General features: G+C 43.3%; 3 protein-coding genes across 9 annotated transcripts in view; 2 read left to right on the top strand and 1 right to left on the bottom strand.

Annotated features, from left to right (window-relative positions):
• The first annotated feature begins 93 nt into the window (after positions 1–93).
• gkap1 (G kinase anchoring protein 1) lies at positions 94–5051 on the top strand. 3 transcript variants are annotated; one of them, XM_037483084.2, is made up of 13 exons: positions 94–236; positions 640–903; positions 1236–1394; positions 1761–1838; positions 2289–2442; positions 2558–2586; positions 2728–2889; positions 3743–3829; positions 4018–4081; positions 4193–4263; positions 4363–4440; positions 4620–4681; positions 4762–5051. In XM_037483084.2, exons 2-12 carry the CDS (start codon positions 667–669, stop codon positions 4659–4661), a joined length of 1161 nt encoding a protein of 386 aa, XP_037338981.2. In that variant the 5' UTR covers positions 94–236; positions 640–666; the 3' UTR covers positions 4662–4681; positions 4762–5051. The 3 variants fall into 3 exon arrangements, with proteins under 3 accessions (XP_037338981.2, XP_062418213.1, XP_037338979.2); XM_062562229.1 differs by having other exon boundaries at positions 4620–5041; XM_037483082.2 differs by having other exon boundaries at positions 122–236; positions 645–903; positions 4620–5043.
• A 2350-nt stretch (positions 5052–7401) lies between these two features.
• On the bottom strand, positions 7402–14139 carry LOC119225642 (probable gluconokinase). Of its 3 annotated transcripts, XR_009956247.1 has the most exons (8): positions 13932–14139; positions 13787–13847; positions 13194–13224; positions 12991–13077; positions 11658–11701; positions 9354–11160; positions 8942–9036; positions 7406–8326 (listed from the first exon to the last, which is right to left on the bottom strand). XR_009956247.1 is itself a non-coding variant. In XM_037483651.2 (6 exons), the coding sequence occupies exons 2-6, from the start codon at positions 13822–13824 to the stop codon at positions 10797–10799; spliced, it is 564 nt and encodes a 187-aa protein (XP_037339548.2). In that variant the 5' UTR covers positions 13825–13847; positions 13932–14139; the 3' UTR covers positions 7402–10796. The 3 variants fall into 3 exon arrangements, 1 of the variants encoding a protein (XP_037339548.2); XR_009956246.1 differs by having other exon boundaries at positions 7404–8326; positions 8942–11160; XM_037483651.2 differs by having other exon boundaries at positions 7402–11160.
• A 480-nt stretch (positions 14140–14619) lies between these two features.
• frmd3 (FERM domain containing 3) overlaps positions 14620–17671 on the top strand; it is a 37892-nt gene continuing 34840 nt past the window's right edge. For all 3 annotated transcript variants that reach the window (XM_037481915.2, XM_062562158.1, XM_037481916.2), the window contains exon 1: positions 14620–14952. In XM_037481915.2, coding sequence (XP_037337812.2) covers positions 14848–14952 — 105 coding nt within the window. In that variant the 5' untranslated portion in view covers positions 14620–14847. The remainder of the gene's footprint in view (positions 14953–17671) is intronic.

The following is a 17671-nucleotide window of genomic DNA, read 5'->3' on the forward strand; positions in this document are numbered from 1 at the left end:
TTACGAGATACACACGCTTAGATCTGTAAAGTTTTAAAACCTGTTTATAATTATTTAACAAGGATTAGATAGCAAAAGTGCAACACGTTAAGCGAAAGGGCGATTACCAATCGCGTTTCTCATTTTTGACCGCACCGGGCTACTGTACTCCGGCAATCACTGATAGCAAAACCGACAGTATCCTACTAACTTACACCTTCACGAACAGGTGAAAGTATTATCTAGCAACTTTTCCGGTGAGTACCGTTTCTCTGAAAGCAAACCAGTTAGTGTATAATAAACAGAGGATCACCTGGAGTCCCTCGGTGTGTTTTTGACCGTCGTGCATCGCTACTTTTGCACTTGTTTCGAGCTAACAAAACCTGCTGCAGTTAGCTAACGTTCGGGTAACTTACTGCTTTGTAATCCTAGCAGCCAATCTGCTAGGAACTCCGCACTTTAAATAGCATTTATTTTAGTATGACGACTCCTTGTTGGGATGTAACGCACCGACGTGCCGCGTGTGGTTATGAATGAAGGGTTCGGTAGATGTACACTACGTATTTCATTGAGAAGAGCTCGCTACTAGGAGCTAAATGGTTTCACAGCCGCTCCAAGTTACCCGGACTGAAATGTTCTTTGTCTCCCATTTGCCATCAGTCAAGTTTTCCTTTCTGAAACAAAAAAATGGCATCGTCTGCAATGATCACCGTCCCCACCACCGCCTCCCGCTTTGCCCTGCTCCAGATCGACTCGGATTCGGACTCCGATGCCTCCGATGCGGGGAAGACCAAAGCGGGGCGCGACGGTAAGCCTCGGGCAGGAAAGGCAGGAGCCGCCGGGGGCAAAGCGGCTCCGTGCAACGACAAGAAGAAGGACAAGAAAAAGAAGAAGAGGGAGCAGCAGCAGACGGAGGCGAACGAGGTGAGTGCCGGGGGGGGGGGGGGGGGACCTTTGCTTCCTATCTGCGTGTGACGGAAGCGGAACGTTGTGTTCACTTCACCTGAGACGAAGCCGCACGGGATCCAGAACACGCGCTGGGTCTTCTGTGTGGCCTCAAGTCATCTAGCGTTTAACAGCGCGAGGCCCTCAGCCAGACGGTTTCTGCACCATTAAAATAAATAAATAAACTGCTCTTTTACTGTAAATGAAGAGCTGATGGTGAATGAGTCAATCCACAGATTTCATCTCGGGAAGCCTGAGGATCTGCTGCATTTCTTGCGGTGACTTGAGTTCATCTCTTGCTTTTCCGTCAGCTACGCAACCTGGCCTTCAGGAAGATTCCTCAGAAGTCGGGTGCCCAGCCTCCCTTGATGACGCTCTCGGGGATTGCCGGTGAACTTCTCAGTCCTGCAGCAGGGGATCACAAAATCCCCGCCGAGGGGTGGCAGCAGTGGAAGCGGCGGGATGAGCAGGTCAGAAGCAGAAGCAGCAGCAGCCGCAACAACAACAACAACAAATTTGTGAGCCACACTGCAGATGGTGTTCTCCTACTAATTGACATGCCCTTTAAGAATACAGTATCAGTCAGAAGCAGGGTATTCTCCGAAGTAATCAACCTGAGTTTTAGGTGCTCTTACTAAAGGTGTCCCATCCTTTTATTCTCCTTTCACTGTAAACTTGAATGAAGAGGAAAGTGTACTCCAGATTTAGCTTTGATTCAGGCATTCGGAATGAGCAAATGCATCAAATGTTTTCGCTGGCATAGTTGTGATTTGAACTGTTCACGTCTGATTTTACAGACAGTAACGGCCTTTTGTCTCATCTGTCTTCTGCTGTAGATAACCTCTGAGCTTTATGAGGCTGACCTGGAAAAGGCCCTGATCTTAAGTAAACTGGAGTTTGAACAAAACAAACCGGTAAGTTACCGACACATGCACGGTTTAGTCTGGAGAGGTTCTGACTGTCTACTGTTATGCGTTTGGTGGAGTTTATTATGGCTCTTGATTTCTTGCACCATTCATGCCCGTCTTCCTTATGAAATGGCAAGGCTTTCCTTGTGAGAGCGTCATTAGGAATACGGTTAGGTTAAATTCCTCATCTGGTGAATGGTCTGGATTCTGGTGAATCCAATGTTATAAGAAAGGGCTGAACAGATTCACTCAAGCTGTGTTGCCCTCTGAAACACTGGTCTGAGATTGTTTTAGGTGTAAATAGATGTGCTCCGGTGCTGGCACTTGAAGCAGTTTGGCATTTGTGACTGTTCATTCAAAAAGGATGTCCTAATAGTTTCTGATCCACTTAGAATTTTGATTTAAATGTCATTTGATGTATTTTACGTTGTGGTGAAATGGTGTGCTCTCACTCAGCCACACAACAACAACAACAACAACACAAACTCATCCTCGCCAAAGTCTCGAGGAGGAAAAGAGGGCGGAGGGAAAAAGGACAAAAAGAAGAGTCAGCAGGCAAAAGACAAAAAGACCGTTTCACTGCAGGACTTCCAGGCCGAGGGCAGTGCAGGTGAGAGAAACGTATTGATCAGTTTGAAAAGCCACTCAACTCTCACCTGATGCGCTGGCTGCTGTCTTTGGCTCAACGGGCTCCTAAAATGTGAATGCACTTTGTCTCTTTGTAGAACATTTGAGTAAGAAACAAGAGAAAGAGGTGAGCTAAATCCCCAATCATCTTTTTCCTTTATTAAGTCCAATCATACAACTGTACCGTTGTCAAGTCAATGGAGCGTTTAGCGGCACATTATTGATTGTATTTCAAATCAATAATTGTATTTTGTAATGTCCCTTGCAGGACACCAGAGTGGCAAACCTAGCGCTGGGGGTCGGGCAGGAGGAGCGTTTTTTCAACAAGCTTGAGGACGACGTCACTCGGATTATCCAACAGGAGAAGAGGCGCGAGCAGTACACCAACAGCCACGGACAGGAAGTCACCAGCACGACAGAACACGAGCCGGTGAGTGGACGGTCCAGCTGTGTCTGTGTATTCGTCCTTCAGGGATCTACAGGACATGTGTGGTTTTATTTCTATTTGGGTTTTTTTATCAGGCAGATGAGCAGCACATTCTTAAAATTTCACGGTGTTGAGGTGATTTTCCTTTTCTTTAATTAGAGATTTTAGTGAAGGTAGACAGTTATACTGCAAATTTGTGTCCTTTTTATATTGCAGTTTGTTGGATTTTCCTCCATAAAATTCCCACTTTTTTCACATTTATCTTGTAGTCATTTCCAGGTCCATACTTCTATACCTTCTTTGTGTTCAGGAATGTCTCAAAGGGTCCGTCTGAATACTTCTAAGATTGACCTTGTTTCAACAGTGTTGCCAGTCAACAGCTTTGGTCCATGTTTACTTCTTGTCAGCTGAGCTCTATCTCATAACACTGCAATGTAGAAATGAATGGTTGTACATTGCATACCGTATATTCACCATGTGCACTATCCTTTAGCATTTCTACTGTGTGAATAAACAGCAGTGTGTATCCTTCAGACGCACTGGGTTGTAATCCATTATTACGTTGCATCCTTTGAGCATCCATGCCCGTTTTAAACATATAATCATGGTAATCTTTTCCAACCTCATGACCAAAAGTTGATTTGGGAGAATCATGTGGTCTGATCCAAGTTTAAAAATATATATATATCTATATAATATATATTTGGTGAATGCCAAAAGCCAACCCGCCCTCATTTAGGTGTGTCCACACTGCTGGGTGTCAAGTTTTTCTAGTGATTCATCAAACGCAGCATCACCTGTTAACAGTTTGTGTTTCCTTACATTATGACTATGTTTTTTGTACCTTTTCTGTCAGGATCCCCGAGCAGAGCAACTAAAGTACGATCTGGAGAAGAAAGACCAGGAAATTGAGAAGCTAAAGAAGAACATCTCACAGTGGGAGGTCAGCAGATTTATGACCACGATTCGATGACCTCACCCTGGTTTATCCATCACTGATGAATCTATCTCTCTCTACATATAGGGGCGCTCAATCTTTTCTATTAATATAGTTACAGAACTTTTTACGGACAGTGTTCAAACCTCTAAAAACCACCAAAAAATGTTTTTTCTTGCTTTACAACTCTGCAGGGGAAATACAAAGAGGTGAAGGCAAGAAATTCCCAGCTGCTTAAGATGCTCCAACAGGGGGAGAGTGAGTTAAACTACGTTTAATAGTCCTCTTTTTTTTTTCCTTCTGTCCTTTTCTTTCCCAATTACAATTCAAAAGAATCTGTTGTATATTCATGTTGTTTCCCTCCCTCAGTGAAAGATAAAGCAGAACTCCTACTTCAGGTAGAGGAGCTACTACACATAAAAGAAGAACTGTCATTACAGGTGTGTTATGGTCATAAATGGAGTATGAGAGCAGAAAATGGGTGTGTGAGATTGTATCACAAATGGGAATTTAAATTTGGCTGTTTTTTTTGTATTTAGGTCGCATCACTACATGGTGCCCTTGAACAAGAAAGGTCTAAAGTCAAAGGTCTGCAATCAGAACAACCAAAACATCAGGTGAGTTCAAATAGTCCCTCTCACATTTACATCTTATTAGTGTGGTCACGGTAACCAAAGAGCAAAGAGAGACGGGAGGCTGTTTTGATTTGACCTCAAGTTGAGTTAGTGTAATGTAACATGTTGTCATACTAATAATTGATAACTGTTTTTAAGTTCTTGGCTTTTATGTTTGACAGGGAAACAAGAAAGGGAAAAGAGGCCCAGAGGTGGATCTATGAAGGTCCAGATGGCCTTCAAAGTAAAACGAGTCAACAAATGAAGAAAAGCTCTGCTGATCATAACCACGGTTCTCCTACTGATGTTACTTTTTATTTCCAGGCTCCATGTCAGCATATAATGCATGTCCCCATAATTAATCACACACACGGAATACACTCCAGAGCCACCAGGATGTATTACACACCGGAACAAGAGCTGCAGATGTTTGTTTTTTTAATGATTAAGTTTAAACTTTGTGTTGAAATGCCTGGCCTGCAGGAGGTGCTGCCCCCTGCAGGCACGGACAACTCTTTTGTGTAGTGTCTACTGCCAAAATGTTCGGTTTCTTTCTTCTTCTTTTTTTTTCTCACTGTTGACGTAAATAAATACATTTTCAGTGACAAAAAGGTGTCTCTTCTTTGTGTGGGATCAAAAATCTTAAGAGCCAATGAACTCTGTGCTGGTGTTTGACACTGCTTCCTCCACTAACTGTGTGCCGAGTCACCGGGACAGACGCGCACCTCCGCCCCGTGACTGTGCACCAGCATCATAATAAAATAGGAGAATCAAAGTTCCCAAAATGTGACCAGGACTGGTGGTGTAGGGGTGAGTGCAGGGGCCAAAAGCCTCTGTAAGCGCCAAAATACATAATATTGTACCATGATCAATAAAGAAGATAAATACATCTTTGCCAAAATATGTAATATAGCTATATTGTTATGCTATTCTATAGAATATGTTGCATATACTTGAACTAAATTTGATGTTTACAAGCTGTTCTCTGTAATGTTGCACTATTCATTCACGAACACTAGAGGGCAGTAACACTTAACATCAGCCAGTATGGTCTGTTCAGCTAGCATTATGCACAAAATATTGTCATTTATTGCTCTGATTGTTTACGGTGTAAATCGTGTCCCTGGAACCTGGGTGTCTATATTCAGGCCAAACATGCAAACATACCAGCTGGCTAAATAATCTGTAATTTATGTATTTAATTAAACAAACAGTGACACTGTGAATCATCGTGAGTTCCGGTGTCTCTAGTGGAATCAAAGCTGACCTTCCTGATCCACATTTGGGATTTGATTCTCTCTCCTCAAGGTGCCGCGTGTCAAACGTGTTTATTTCTTCCGGGATTTATTCTCCACTCAGCTGAGGAGGACCATCAGACTGGTTTAGCTCCATAGGGGAGTCGGTATGGATCCTCTCAATTCACACGTGGGCATCAGCACACATGTCGAAAAAAGTGAAATAAGGATCACAGCATAAAAGTAGTGAAATCAACTAGGGCTTTATTAGAAATGCCATTATATGACTTTACTTGACCTGCAGTTCTATTATAACGGTATGAAACGGTTGTGGATTCCAGCCTGAGAATCTATGAGACTTGAGGTTGGATTCAAAAGCATCAACAGGTGTGTGGTGGAACAGTGCAGGGAGATAGCAGGAAGGCTGAAGTGTGGAGGATCCTCAGTTCAAACCTGCTCTCTCAGAAGGAGGGTTTGGTTGCAGTCAGGGCTTCAGACTGTAAACTTTGAAACAGTTTTGAGGTTTAGTAAACAATCCCAAGGTCTAATATGAGAAACGGACACAATGAGGCATGTGCTTAAATAGCACAAGGGACCAACTGAAGAGCTGCAGGCTCCAACCTGCTGTCTGAGGTTGAGGGTTCAAGCCCCTTCATGCAGACATCACTTCTGCTTTGAATGAGGTTTGAGTAGCAGTCTCAAGGTTAAATACGAGTAACAAAATTTTAATTGGTGCATGGTGAGGTAGTGCAGCACAAGAGCTGAGGAGCAACTGTCCTTACTCTATAGGTTGGCTTTACTTCAGGTTTGTTTAGCAATCTCAAGGTTAAATACAACAAACAAAGGTTTGGTCAGTGTGTGGTGAATTAGCACAGTGGAAGAGAAGCCGTCACAAGCCTGCACTGCATTTGAACGGTGTGGGTTCAAGCCCAGTCTTGGGTTCGAGCCTTTGGCTTTACTTCAGGTTTGAGTAGCAATCTCAAGGTTAAATACAACAAACAAAGAATTGGTTAGTGTGTGGTGAAGTAGTACAGTGGAAGAGCTGCTGACATAAGCCCCTGCACTGCACTTGAAGGTTGTGGGTTCAAGCCCAGATGTGGAAATAGCATTTAAAAAGTTTTTAGGTTAAACTCACATGCTCAAGGTTAAATAGGAGAATCAAAGTTGGCAAATTGTGACCAGGACTGGTAGTGTAGGGGTGCAAGAAGGAGCCGAAAGCCTCTGTAAGCGCCGCCCGTGGGTTCAAATCCCGCACCTGCCAAGTCTTGAGCGCACTACCGCGGAGGTAGTAGTGGGGGCATTGTCCCCACTGGTTGTTTCAGAGAAGTGAACCCTAGGGGTTATGCAGAAACACAAGGCGCGGTCACTTGAGTTATGATGGCATTGTCAAGAATGATGAAGAATCTTTTGAATGATGATGAATTGCATGTTAATTGCTTTGCTTTAGCACTTATTAGCCATGCTACGTAGGCTTTCACCTTTTTGACGGATGAGTCAGTAAAGATGAGCAGATGTGTCTCATTCAGTGGTCACACTGACATGAAACTTATTACAGCCTCTGAGGGCATTTTTCAAGACAATCACATGTTCGTCTACTTCAGGGCATCCTGTGGACAACCTTAAACTGACAGTCTGGCACATTTGTTTACCCTTTTTAGTGCATCCACCCTCCAATTCTCTGTTACATTCAAATTCAACTCACTTGTGCCTTTACCAATGATTGATCCTGATCCTCCAAGATGCACCAATCCGTCTCTGGGGCAATATCCCATTATAAATGTCAGTTACCCAAAACTAAAAAAGGATTTAGGAAGAGCCACCATGTCCCTTGAGGGTTGAACCCAGATAAGGTTTAAAGTACAGAAATTTGGGGCATTTGGCATTAGTGACAGGGACGTGTCCCAGTGAACATTTTTTGGTTGAAAAGACGTTGAATAAACGTCTACGAATAGACGTTGAAACAACTTTCACTTTTAAACCAATTTTCAACGTCTTTTCAACAGCAAAATTGCTCGCTGGAAAAGTACAAGTTACACACAGTCAGCTGTTGACAGTTGTCAATCATGTCAACAGCCCTTAACAAGATTAATTTGTATTTATTCATATCAATATAACACTAAACACTTTTCCTATACAAAACAGAATACAAAAATAAATTATATTTTGTGAAAATAAACTATGAAATTATAAGTGGAGCAACAACATGAACCAGTTAGTTTAGAATTTTCTGTTTGTAAACCATTTTTCTGAATCATTGGCACTTCATTTTCAGATTCTGTAACAAGATCTGGCTCTGAGTCACTTGAATCTGGATCGTATACCTGAAATCAGCTCCGTCTCCCTCATCATCACTCAATGATGCAGAATGCGCAGAACACCCCTCAGTTGCAGATGCCTCTAGTCAACAAGTTAATTCAATTCAATTCATTTTATTTTGTTCAACCCAAAATGAAAAATAAGCCTGAGGGAGCTTTACAGTCTGTAAACATGCAGCATCCTGTCGCAAAACCATCACCAAAAAACAACTTAAAGATGTACAGTACGTTCAATTCCTATGACAGAAATTAATCAAAATATTCAGAGTAGTACACCAGGTGTAAGGGAGGACAACTGCAGGGACAAACTCCATCAGATGTAACCTCCATCCACAGGAACTTGTGAGGAGGGAAGAACAAAAGGCAAAGTGTGTAATATGGGTTTATGACAGTAATAAAAAAGTGACTAATAATGATAACAGTAGCAGGAGTTTTAGAACCCTTATTTATGGATTGTTTACTTGTTACTGACATTATAAACAATTTATGGCATTTCTGGAGTAACATTTCCAGGTATATTATACAGTACCATACTTTACAATGTTGCTTTAAGCATGCAGTAACTTACAATGTTTTGGCTAGCTTGTTTACAGGCCACAACTTGTTGAATTCACCTGCAATATGTGTTTAGTTGCTTTAAAAACGTGTATTTTCTACATGAAATGGGAACGGCAATAATATGATATGGGTACAGCAACAACCTAACGCATAAGCAACACAAAACACACTGAAAATACTCTATGAGGTTTACTTTTGGTCCAGTTCATGTTGAACGCTAGCATGCTCCGAGCTAGCATGCTCCAAGCTAGCGTGCTAACTAGCAAACTATCTGCGCTAACGCTAACTAGCTTACCAAACATAACATAACAGTCCTTCCCGTATCGAGTGGGCGGCACAAGTAAAATAACTGGTTATAGTTCCAGGTGTGCTTCATTAAAACACTCACGTACCTACAGAGTATTGGGGCCGGTAGCCGTGGTTGTATCAGCCCGTTCACGTCGCTCTGCTCCCGGACACACTTCCCCTCGCGCTGCCCCCGGTGGAAGAACCTGCGCATGCGCGTTACAGATGTGATCAGAGTTACGTGTTTTCAACTAATGTTTGAAACGGCGCGCATTATTTTGTCATTAAAGCATATTGTTACGCCCCATCTCCTCTCCCGAGCCGGGGTGGCGGCGTAACAGACACACACTCTGTATTTCCATATTCATGAGGTTTTAAGAAAAATCTTAAATGCGTTGAAATCACGTCTTTGCGTAGACCAAATTTCGCCGACCAGTTCATTCATTATTATGATAATCTTAATGATGTTATCGTCTCTCTTTCAACCTTACGTTACAACATGACACATAATCAATAAATTTACCCGTTTCTAGCACGTTGATGTTAGAACTTAGGACTTATATAATAAGATTTCCCATTCACGGGGCCACCCGACACGGTCTCGTCAGCTTCTTCGTTCATGTTCACTGTGGTTTGTTGTTGTCTGAAGTCATGAACGCTAGTTGGTGCTCCAGTATAATCGGTCCTCCGAAACTCATCCAGTGAGAAACGTTCCGCGGTGCAAAAAATAAGTGTAAAAATGCGTAAAAAATGTTTAATGTGTTATTTTTTGTGTAATTAATTAATCTTAATTCACATTGTAATTAATTAATCGTAATTAACGCGCTAAAGTCCCGGCCCTAATTTAAACAAATACAAGCACTGTCATATTTACAGGCGATCTCTAGCCAACTATTCATTTGCTGAATAGGATGTGTGTGAATCTGAGAGCGATGCACCTTTTTTTGGATTAACTGACAAATGCGACCCTTTCTCCAGCATCAGATATGTGTGTACGCGATGCCTGTGTGCTGTTGTCGACAACCTGTGTGCTGTTGTGTGTCACGGCCAAACGGAGGAAGGGTTTAATCTCTGGTGATGCATGTGTTTGTGTCTGTGCTGCAGTGTGTGTGCCCAATCGTCTGCATGAGCGAGATATGAGAGTAGCCAAAGGTTTTTTTTTCTGGATTAGAAGCTCCTAAAATATTCGGATTGAGGTCTGCAGATGAGTCACTCCACAAAAACAGCTCTACGGTGCCGAGTGGAGGTGCTTGTGTGCTTGAGTGTGTTGTGGCATCTCGGGTGGATGTGCGAGTCTGAAGAGGCTCATAGAATAGGAATCATGAAGCCGTGACCTGATCTGACCTTTAGTGTGGTATCAAGCTAGTGTCAGAGGAGCTAGACCTCCTTCACAGCAGCATTTAGCAGTAGAGTGTTAAAACTAAACCTTTAATTGCTCTACATAATCGCATGCAGTTTGAAGATTGCACTTTTAATCACCATTATAGAGGTCTGTCAATACATTGCATGTGTTTTTCCACGGGTGTCACGCGCTGGTGTCCACAAGTTAATTCTAACCTCTAAACCAAAGGGAACTTACAGGTATTTCAAAATATATTGATTACATTAATAGGTCAAATTAAAAATGAAACATGCTATTAAAAAAAAAGGAAATAAATCATTGTCTTAAAACCATAATTTTACTTAAATGTTATAGTGCCCTACTGAATCAACCCACACTACATCACTTCATGTGATCTATTTTATGCTCTTGGAGGCTTCTCTCTCATTTGCAAAAAAAAAACTCATGAATTAAAACCGTTGCAATATCAAATACCTCACGGCAAGGATAGGGGTGAACGGAACATGCCGTGTTTGGACATGTTTTCACCGTGAGGAGCTAATGGTTAAATAAAGCCCAAACCTCCACGGCTGCAAAAGCAGTCTGTGTTTTATTCTAAGACCCGAACTAGAGATGATCCGAGGGTCACGTCAACGACGTGAGCCTAGCGATGTGCTCCTGGACCTCCGTGGCCAAGTCACCGACGCTCCTGCTGAGGTCCAAGGGCAACACGTTCTCCTCATCCGATGGAGGCTCGAGAACGTCGAACTGGGAACGCAGCAGCCCTGCTTTCATGTAGTGTCCCCTCCGGGCAGCCACCCTCCGCTGGACCAGATCGTAGTCGCCGCGTAGAAAGAGAAACAAGACATGGGGAGGGGATGGAGGCAGGACTTCTCCGTCTGGACCGTTGGGGGGATCCAGAGCTTTGGAGCCGTGGAGCAGGATCTGTCTGTAGAGACGCTTCAAAGCGGAGCACGCCACGAAGGCATCGCGGCCCGAACCCCGCTCTCTGGGGCAGGAACACAGAAATGCAAATCGTTACCGAGGGCAGAATGAACGCTGCGATGTTGTGTTGAACTGGAACGGGAAAAAAGCGAACTGTGGTCCCAGACAGCTACAGGGGCAAAGAGAGAAAAGAAGGGGTGCAGATAAAGGCCGACTGAGTGTCTTTGATGTCATACTCCTCAGCTCTCCCCACCTCTTCTCTACACCCTCGCTCACTTAATCTGTTTTTACTCTCCCAAAGTCCCTTTCCTCGCTCCCTCATCTCAATTTTCAAAACCATCTTTGATAAGTTTTGATCTTTTTTTTCTGAAAATGTCACGCCTGCATACATCCGTCCGCGGCTCTGCCCCCCCGACTTCATCTCCCTCTCCAAACACACACAATCTTCTCCATTTCTGTCATTAAAAAAAAGTCTGCTGCATCTTCGGTACAAAATGTTCATTTGAGTGTGTGCATGTGCATAATAAATAGTCCGTGTGTGAAAGGTTTGTTTGCTTTTACCTCTCAATGACTTCGTGTAGTTTGAGAAGCCAAGGCAATCGGTCCTGAAGAAAAATATATTGTTATCAGCAGCAGGTGGTATATTGGTTTCATCATACAGCAGCCGTTGTCCTCATTAAGAAATGATCTCTTCGTGATGATTTTTAAATATTTTGTTCTTAATAACAGAACAATTTCATTTGTATTTTATTATAGTTTGAATGTTTATAATAATAATAATAGTAGGTTTATCACTACGAGCAACCCCTTTACTATGGTCATTCAGCACATTGTTAAGAACACTGACTGTTGCCCATTTCCATAAGGAAGATGTATCCTATTTGTAACTTTGTTTCAGGGGTTTAAAGCTTCTTAAAGAGGAGAAGCTGACTGATGTTTTCATGAGGTCAACAGATTTTGAGTTGAACTCATTATGATGAAGCAAGACATCCTCAACCTGAAGATTGCGTCAAATTACCACAAATACTTTAATCTACAAGATGAAATGAAGATATGAAAAACGTTAAGCAAAAAATAATCCTGACAACACAGAAATGCTGGAGAGGTGTTTATATTTGATCTTATTATTCCAAGTTAGAACTCAGTGCCAACCTTTTTTGCTTAATGGACACAAGTCAAACAGTCTTTAAAAGGACCAATCTGGATTTTAAATTGAGATCAGACAGACAGGCGTGGCAGCACTTACACATCTTTGACTACATAGCAATCAGAAATAGAATCAATCCTAATTGGGTTACAACTGATCTGGTGTAACATGTATTTCCCGTTGCTGTGCCTTTTAAAATGCAGCGCTGAACTGGAACGAGAGGAATCCTATTCTCTCATGTCCTGCTGAGTTATGCCAAGCACAGCCTGCCAACTCTGATGCTGGCATGAGCGACACTCTCTTTGCTGCAGCCCGACTGTGATCGCACATTCACAATCGTTCTCAACCCGCCAACTGTTGAGTATGTTTAAAGCATCGGACAGAGCAGGTCATCGTGTAATTGTGCCTGACATTCAAAGCTGAATTCAGCTGAACTACAGCAGACTCCTGCCAAATGTGCCTGTGAGCTTCACAATTCAGACATTGGCAGGTAGCCAGTCGATTGTTTGGAGGTTTACGTTTATTTAGCACGGAGAGGGAAACATATGGAAACATTAGACAAACAGGAAATTAATCTCCGTACTGAATTGAAGGACCGTGGGCTGCCGAGTGCTTTATGGCTAAGACAATGATTTACCCTTACTTATGAGACACAGCTCACTCTGTAGATGACTGACATTTGATTTGAGCTGACAAGACCCCCACACACACACACACACACACACACTGTTACAGATACAAATATACCTGATCTGTGAGTGGTTCACCACGGGCCATCTTCTCAATATTTGCCTGTGGGTGGAAGTGATCACCTTCATGCAGGGGCAAGCCCATCTGATAGGAGCACACACATATACAGTGTTGAGTCATACTGTGCTCAGATGCATTGTGCTGGTGTGTTATGTCTGTGTGGGGGGGGGTGGGGGGGGGAAGGGGATGGATCAATTTACCTTTTCTGAAAGCAAGGCACCTAAGGCACTTCTGCATGAGAAAAGGGGAAAGACATGACAGACTTGACACAAGAACACCGGATCAATTGCTTTAACGCAACACTTCTGCCATAGAACTACAGTAGCTAAAGGCCTAAATCATTTGTGGGTAGAGGAAATTAATCGGATACTATATTAATAGGATATAATGTTAGTTGAATATGTTTTTTGTGGGCATTTTGAATACAAAATCATTTAAGGATGTCACCCTGGGCTTTAGTGGGATGACCATTCGTCCATCATTTCTGATAAACGAATCCATCATAAAAGAGATTGATAGTCAGGTAATGATGATAATCATATTTCAGTGTGTAGACCCCTTATGTGACTGAACTGCAGTTGGCTTTATTTATTTCCCCGGTGACCTTTAAAAGATACCAGTGTACTGTAATTAAGTTCGCAGAGGCATTGATAGTTCATAAACCATAACCTAGATCAACAATGTCAATCAAAGAAATGCATTTTCGTGACTTAATAAACTTAGAAATGCTGTCTACTTCTTGTGTGATGGCTATAAGGCTTTCCTGAATGGATCAACAGTAGGTGATACATACTTGCCACAGCCCGAGACTCCCATAATGACGTAGATCATGCTCTCTCTGGGTCTTCACACACCTGAAGGCAGAAAAATCCCTTTTTAAATGTTTGCCACCATAGAAATTCAGCATTAATGGAAGCGCACGAGGGGATTGAACCTACCGGTGGGGACTTTGTATGGAGTCACGTGATCGTACCGGATCGTATAGCTACTCATAGTCTCAACCTTTAATGAATACAAACCCCTTCACAGGTGTTGCCCCCTACTAAGCTCGTTTCATCTCAACGCAACAGTAACAAGATACACGTAACCGAAGCAAAACGTACACCCTGACTTGCCAAATCACGCGATGACGCAACAAGCGCGTCTACCGCGTCATCACTTAAAGGGACAGTTCAGTCAGTGTTGCCGCCTGCCGTATGCACACCACGGCTACAGTTCACTTCATCATAACAGAGGATGCAAAATAATCACAGTTTATAGGAGCTTGGGCCACAGATGTGGGTTATTCTTGTTCGAGTTCCTTGCATTTTCAAAATGGTGTAGGTAATACAGGTATTTACTCAAATGCACATGTTGATCCTCAAGTCAAAGGCAGTAATTGATCGTTTATATGCTCTTATTGTGTAGATTTTTGTATTATTTCACATAGAGCATCATCACTTATTTAAATGTTTTGAAATCCGAAAGTGAATAAATCAATAATCCACAGGGCGGATGATTTGCCAGCTGGCAATCTGACACCACACACGTGGGATCATAATTGCAATGTGTGCATAGAGCCAGACATAGAGACGAGGAGAGAGAGAAAAAGAGAGAGAGAGAGAGAGAGAGAGAGGGGGGGGGGGGAAACGCCATCCTCTTCTGCAGATCCTCTGGTGTGCAGGCGGGAGATGGTCGCATCCATCCATACCTCCATACCTCTCTCCATCCACCCATTCGTTCCCAAGGGCGTCACACGGGGTGACAAGACGCGACTGAGAGGCGCTTCCGTGTCCTGTGTGTGCCGCGTATGCGCGTGTCTGGTCCGCCTGTGGATCCGCTGACATGAGGAGCTGAAACAGAACCGACAGAAGGATGAAAATGCTCCGGTTTCGTAGCCCAAGCATCCGCTCCTTGGACCAGGAGGTCCTGTGCACGATCCGGCTACTGGATGACACCGAGCTCTCCTGCAGCATCCAGGTAGCCGAACGCTTTTTCCACCTCTGCGATTTTTTTTTTTTTAAATTTCACGTGGACACCGCAGATTCGTTGAATGGGGGAATTAAACTGTCGATGTCAGCCTGTGACATATGTGTTCATTCTCCTTTTCCCGTCGTCGTATTTGTGCGGCAAACACCCTTTGAACACGTTGCTCCTGCACAGTGTCCATGCTGCTGTGATTTACTGGAGAGGGCGCATGCTTTTTGCTCCATGCCTTCGATACGTGATGCAGAGAGGAGAAATAAGCCATGGCCAAATAGTGAGACATGCTTATGTGTTGGGTCCAAGCAAGCGAGCCGTGACCCACACGAAGAGAAGTTCGGAGGAAGTTTGATTAGTGAAATGATGGAGCTGATGGGTGTGGTGGTGATGAAAGTGATGGTGAGGGCAGAAAGGACTGCTGTTTGGGACATCTATTGTCATCAGAAAGCAGAGTGGGGGCTGCGTGAGTGTTTTAACATCTGTGTTCTGGAGGTGTGTTTCCTGCCAGCTTATTTCTTAATTATTAAACATATTTAAAGATAGGGATTTCATTTAAACGTCTTAGAAAAAGAGAAACCTGAGCTGTGAGTCGGAATCATCAGCCTTTGAGATAAGAATATATGAACAGAGGACATTTCAACCCTGGTAAAATCGATATCCTCCTTCATAATGAGAGCGGTAGTCACACTCATTTTACTGACTACAGCGGAACCATAACACCAACAAAAAAGGACAATTTTATCCATTGCTTACCTTTTAATTTGGAGTTTACATGTAATGTGTCATATAGTCCGCAGATGAATGAAGGCGTGCCCAATGACTTCACAGGATCATGATCTACTTCCGTTGAAGTTGTAGTCAAGGTGTCTCACTTCGAGCAACAGTGTTCTCTTGTTACAATCCAGAGCTGCAGCCCTGAACATGGGTTTCTTTTTATATTTTAGCCTGCATCAGCTTATTGCATGAACTCTCAGTGTTTATGACCAGATATGGGTTTCTAAAGCAGGATCAGACCTTTGGTTCAACCAACCAAAACCAACAAATGAGGAATACTGATAGCAGGCTTTAACTATTCCCATTTGTGAGCAAATGACTATGGACCCTTTGCACTGCCTGAACAAAGGAAAGCACAAGTTTCCATAAACAAATTAGATTGTGTGCGGCTCCTGGTCCCCTCCAGGCCGGACCTGCAGCTGCTGCCAGAGCGATAAAAGGACAACTCTGTCAAATCTGCCAATACACGACGAATGATGACAGAGCTTACACGTGTAACAGTGTGTAAAAATGTGTGAAGTGCTTAACGCCGTATAACCAGTAGTCTTTTCCATGATATTCGGTCTCCGGCATGACACCAAAGTGATAGCATGTTGAAGCAGAGTTGAAGCTGAGAGTGCAGAGAGCGTGAAGGTTTGTAAGCCGCCTCGGCCCTGTTGTCCGACCCGAGAAGAAAAAAAAAAAAAAACCCTGTCACTTTGGTCTCCTGCATGTCGGCAATCAATGATTTACAAAACGCAATAAAGAGCAGTGAGAGAGAGAAGGAGGCAGAGGCAGCGAGAGGCTGCGTCTGCAGCATCAACATGCATGTAAACCTGCGTGTTTGTAAGTCTCTGAGAGCGCAGACGTGTGTTAAAGTCCGCGTAGACGTCTGAGAACATCAGAGTGGGGCTTCTCGCCGGGACACGCCAGAGATTGGGCTAGTGTGAAGTGCTTTTAGCTGTGCTCGATAAGGAAATGGACATTTATATTTCTAGCTGACTGCCCTTGCCGGGGCTTTCTTTAATGGCTTTGTGTTGCGGTGCTGAGCTGCTCCTTCCTACATATTTCATGACAGCCTGTGCTCCTTATGCTACACGTCTGCTGCTCAACAACGTCCCTTGTCCGCTTTCCACTTAGCAGGAGACTTTTTCAGGAGACCATTTCTTATTTTGCTTCCCCCCCCACTCTGTATTATTCCTGTGTTCTTATTTGGCTGCTTCTCTCCATTTAGCTGAATACGTCGGGATGCGAGGCCAAGGATCTAAGGCATCGGCTCTGGACTTTGCATAAAACGTTGGGGGCGCATTGGCCTCGTCCCCTTTGGGGAGTGGCAGTGCAAGGATTAAATAAAGACCAAAAAATAAGTGTAAAAATTTGAATTGGCCAGAATGATCACTTGTGTCTCATTACTGCGATCTAGAAAAGTAAAGCACCTTTCATACAAACTGCTTTGCTTGCATAAAATTCACAACCCAGTCTCCAAAAAAAGCGTGAAATGGCTACGTTGGTCCACCGTGATAAACGTAGTCATGTTACGTTTTCCCCCAAAATAACGTTACTATGTTACGTTTCTTTTGGCCCATTCATTTACATTGCTTTGCAAATAGGTCACGTGACTATCAAGTTTCCCGGTAGCGAAAAGAAAAACATGGCGGACGGTCAGCATAATCTCCGTGAAAAACACAATATTTTAAGAAAGCATCAGCATTTGTATGCATTTCGATGGCATTTCTAGCGAGAAGTATGCGTTATTCTTTCATAATCTTCTATCAGAGACTGTAGAAGACCTTCCGTTTATTCGTTTCTGCGAAGATTTGAGTGTCCCTTTGGCAAAGCGTGGCTACGCAACGCCTTTAACGGCGCATTATTAAAAAAACACTTCCAGTGGGGGCGTTACCGTAAAGAAGCGTTCAGCCTTAAAGCCACTAATCGCCAAACAAAACAAACTCAAAGCACTCGA

Source organism: Pungitius pungitius, chromosome 5 (assembly GCF_949316345.1).
Source record: "Pungitius pungitius chromosome 5, fPunPun2.1, whole genome shotgun sequence".
Classification (NCBI taxonomy): domain Eukaryota; kingdom Metazoa; phylum Chordata; class Actinopteri; order Perciformes; family Gasterosteidae; genus Pungitius; species Pungitius pungitius.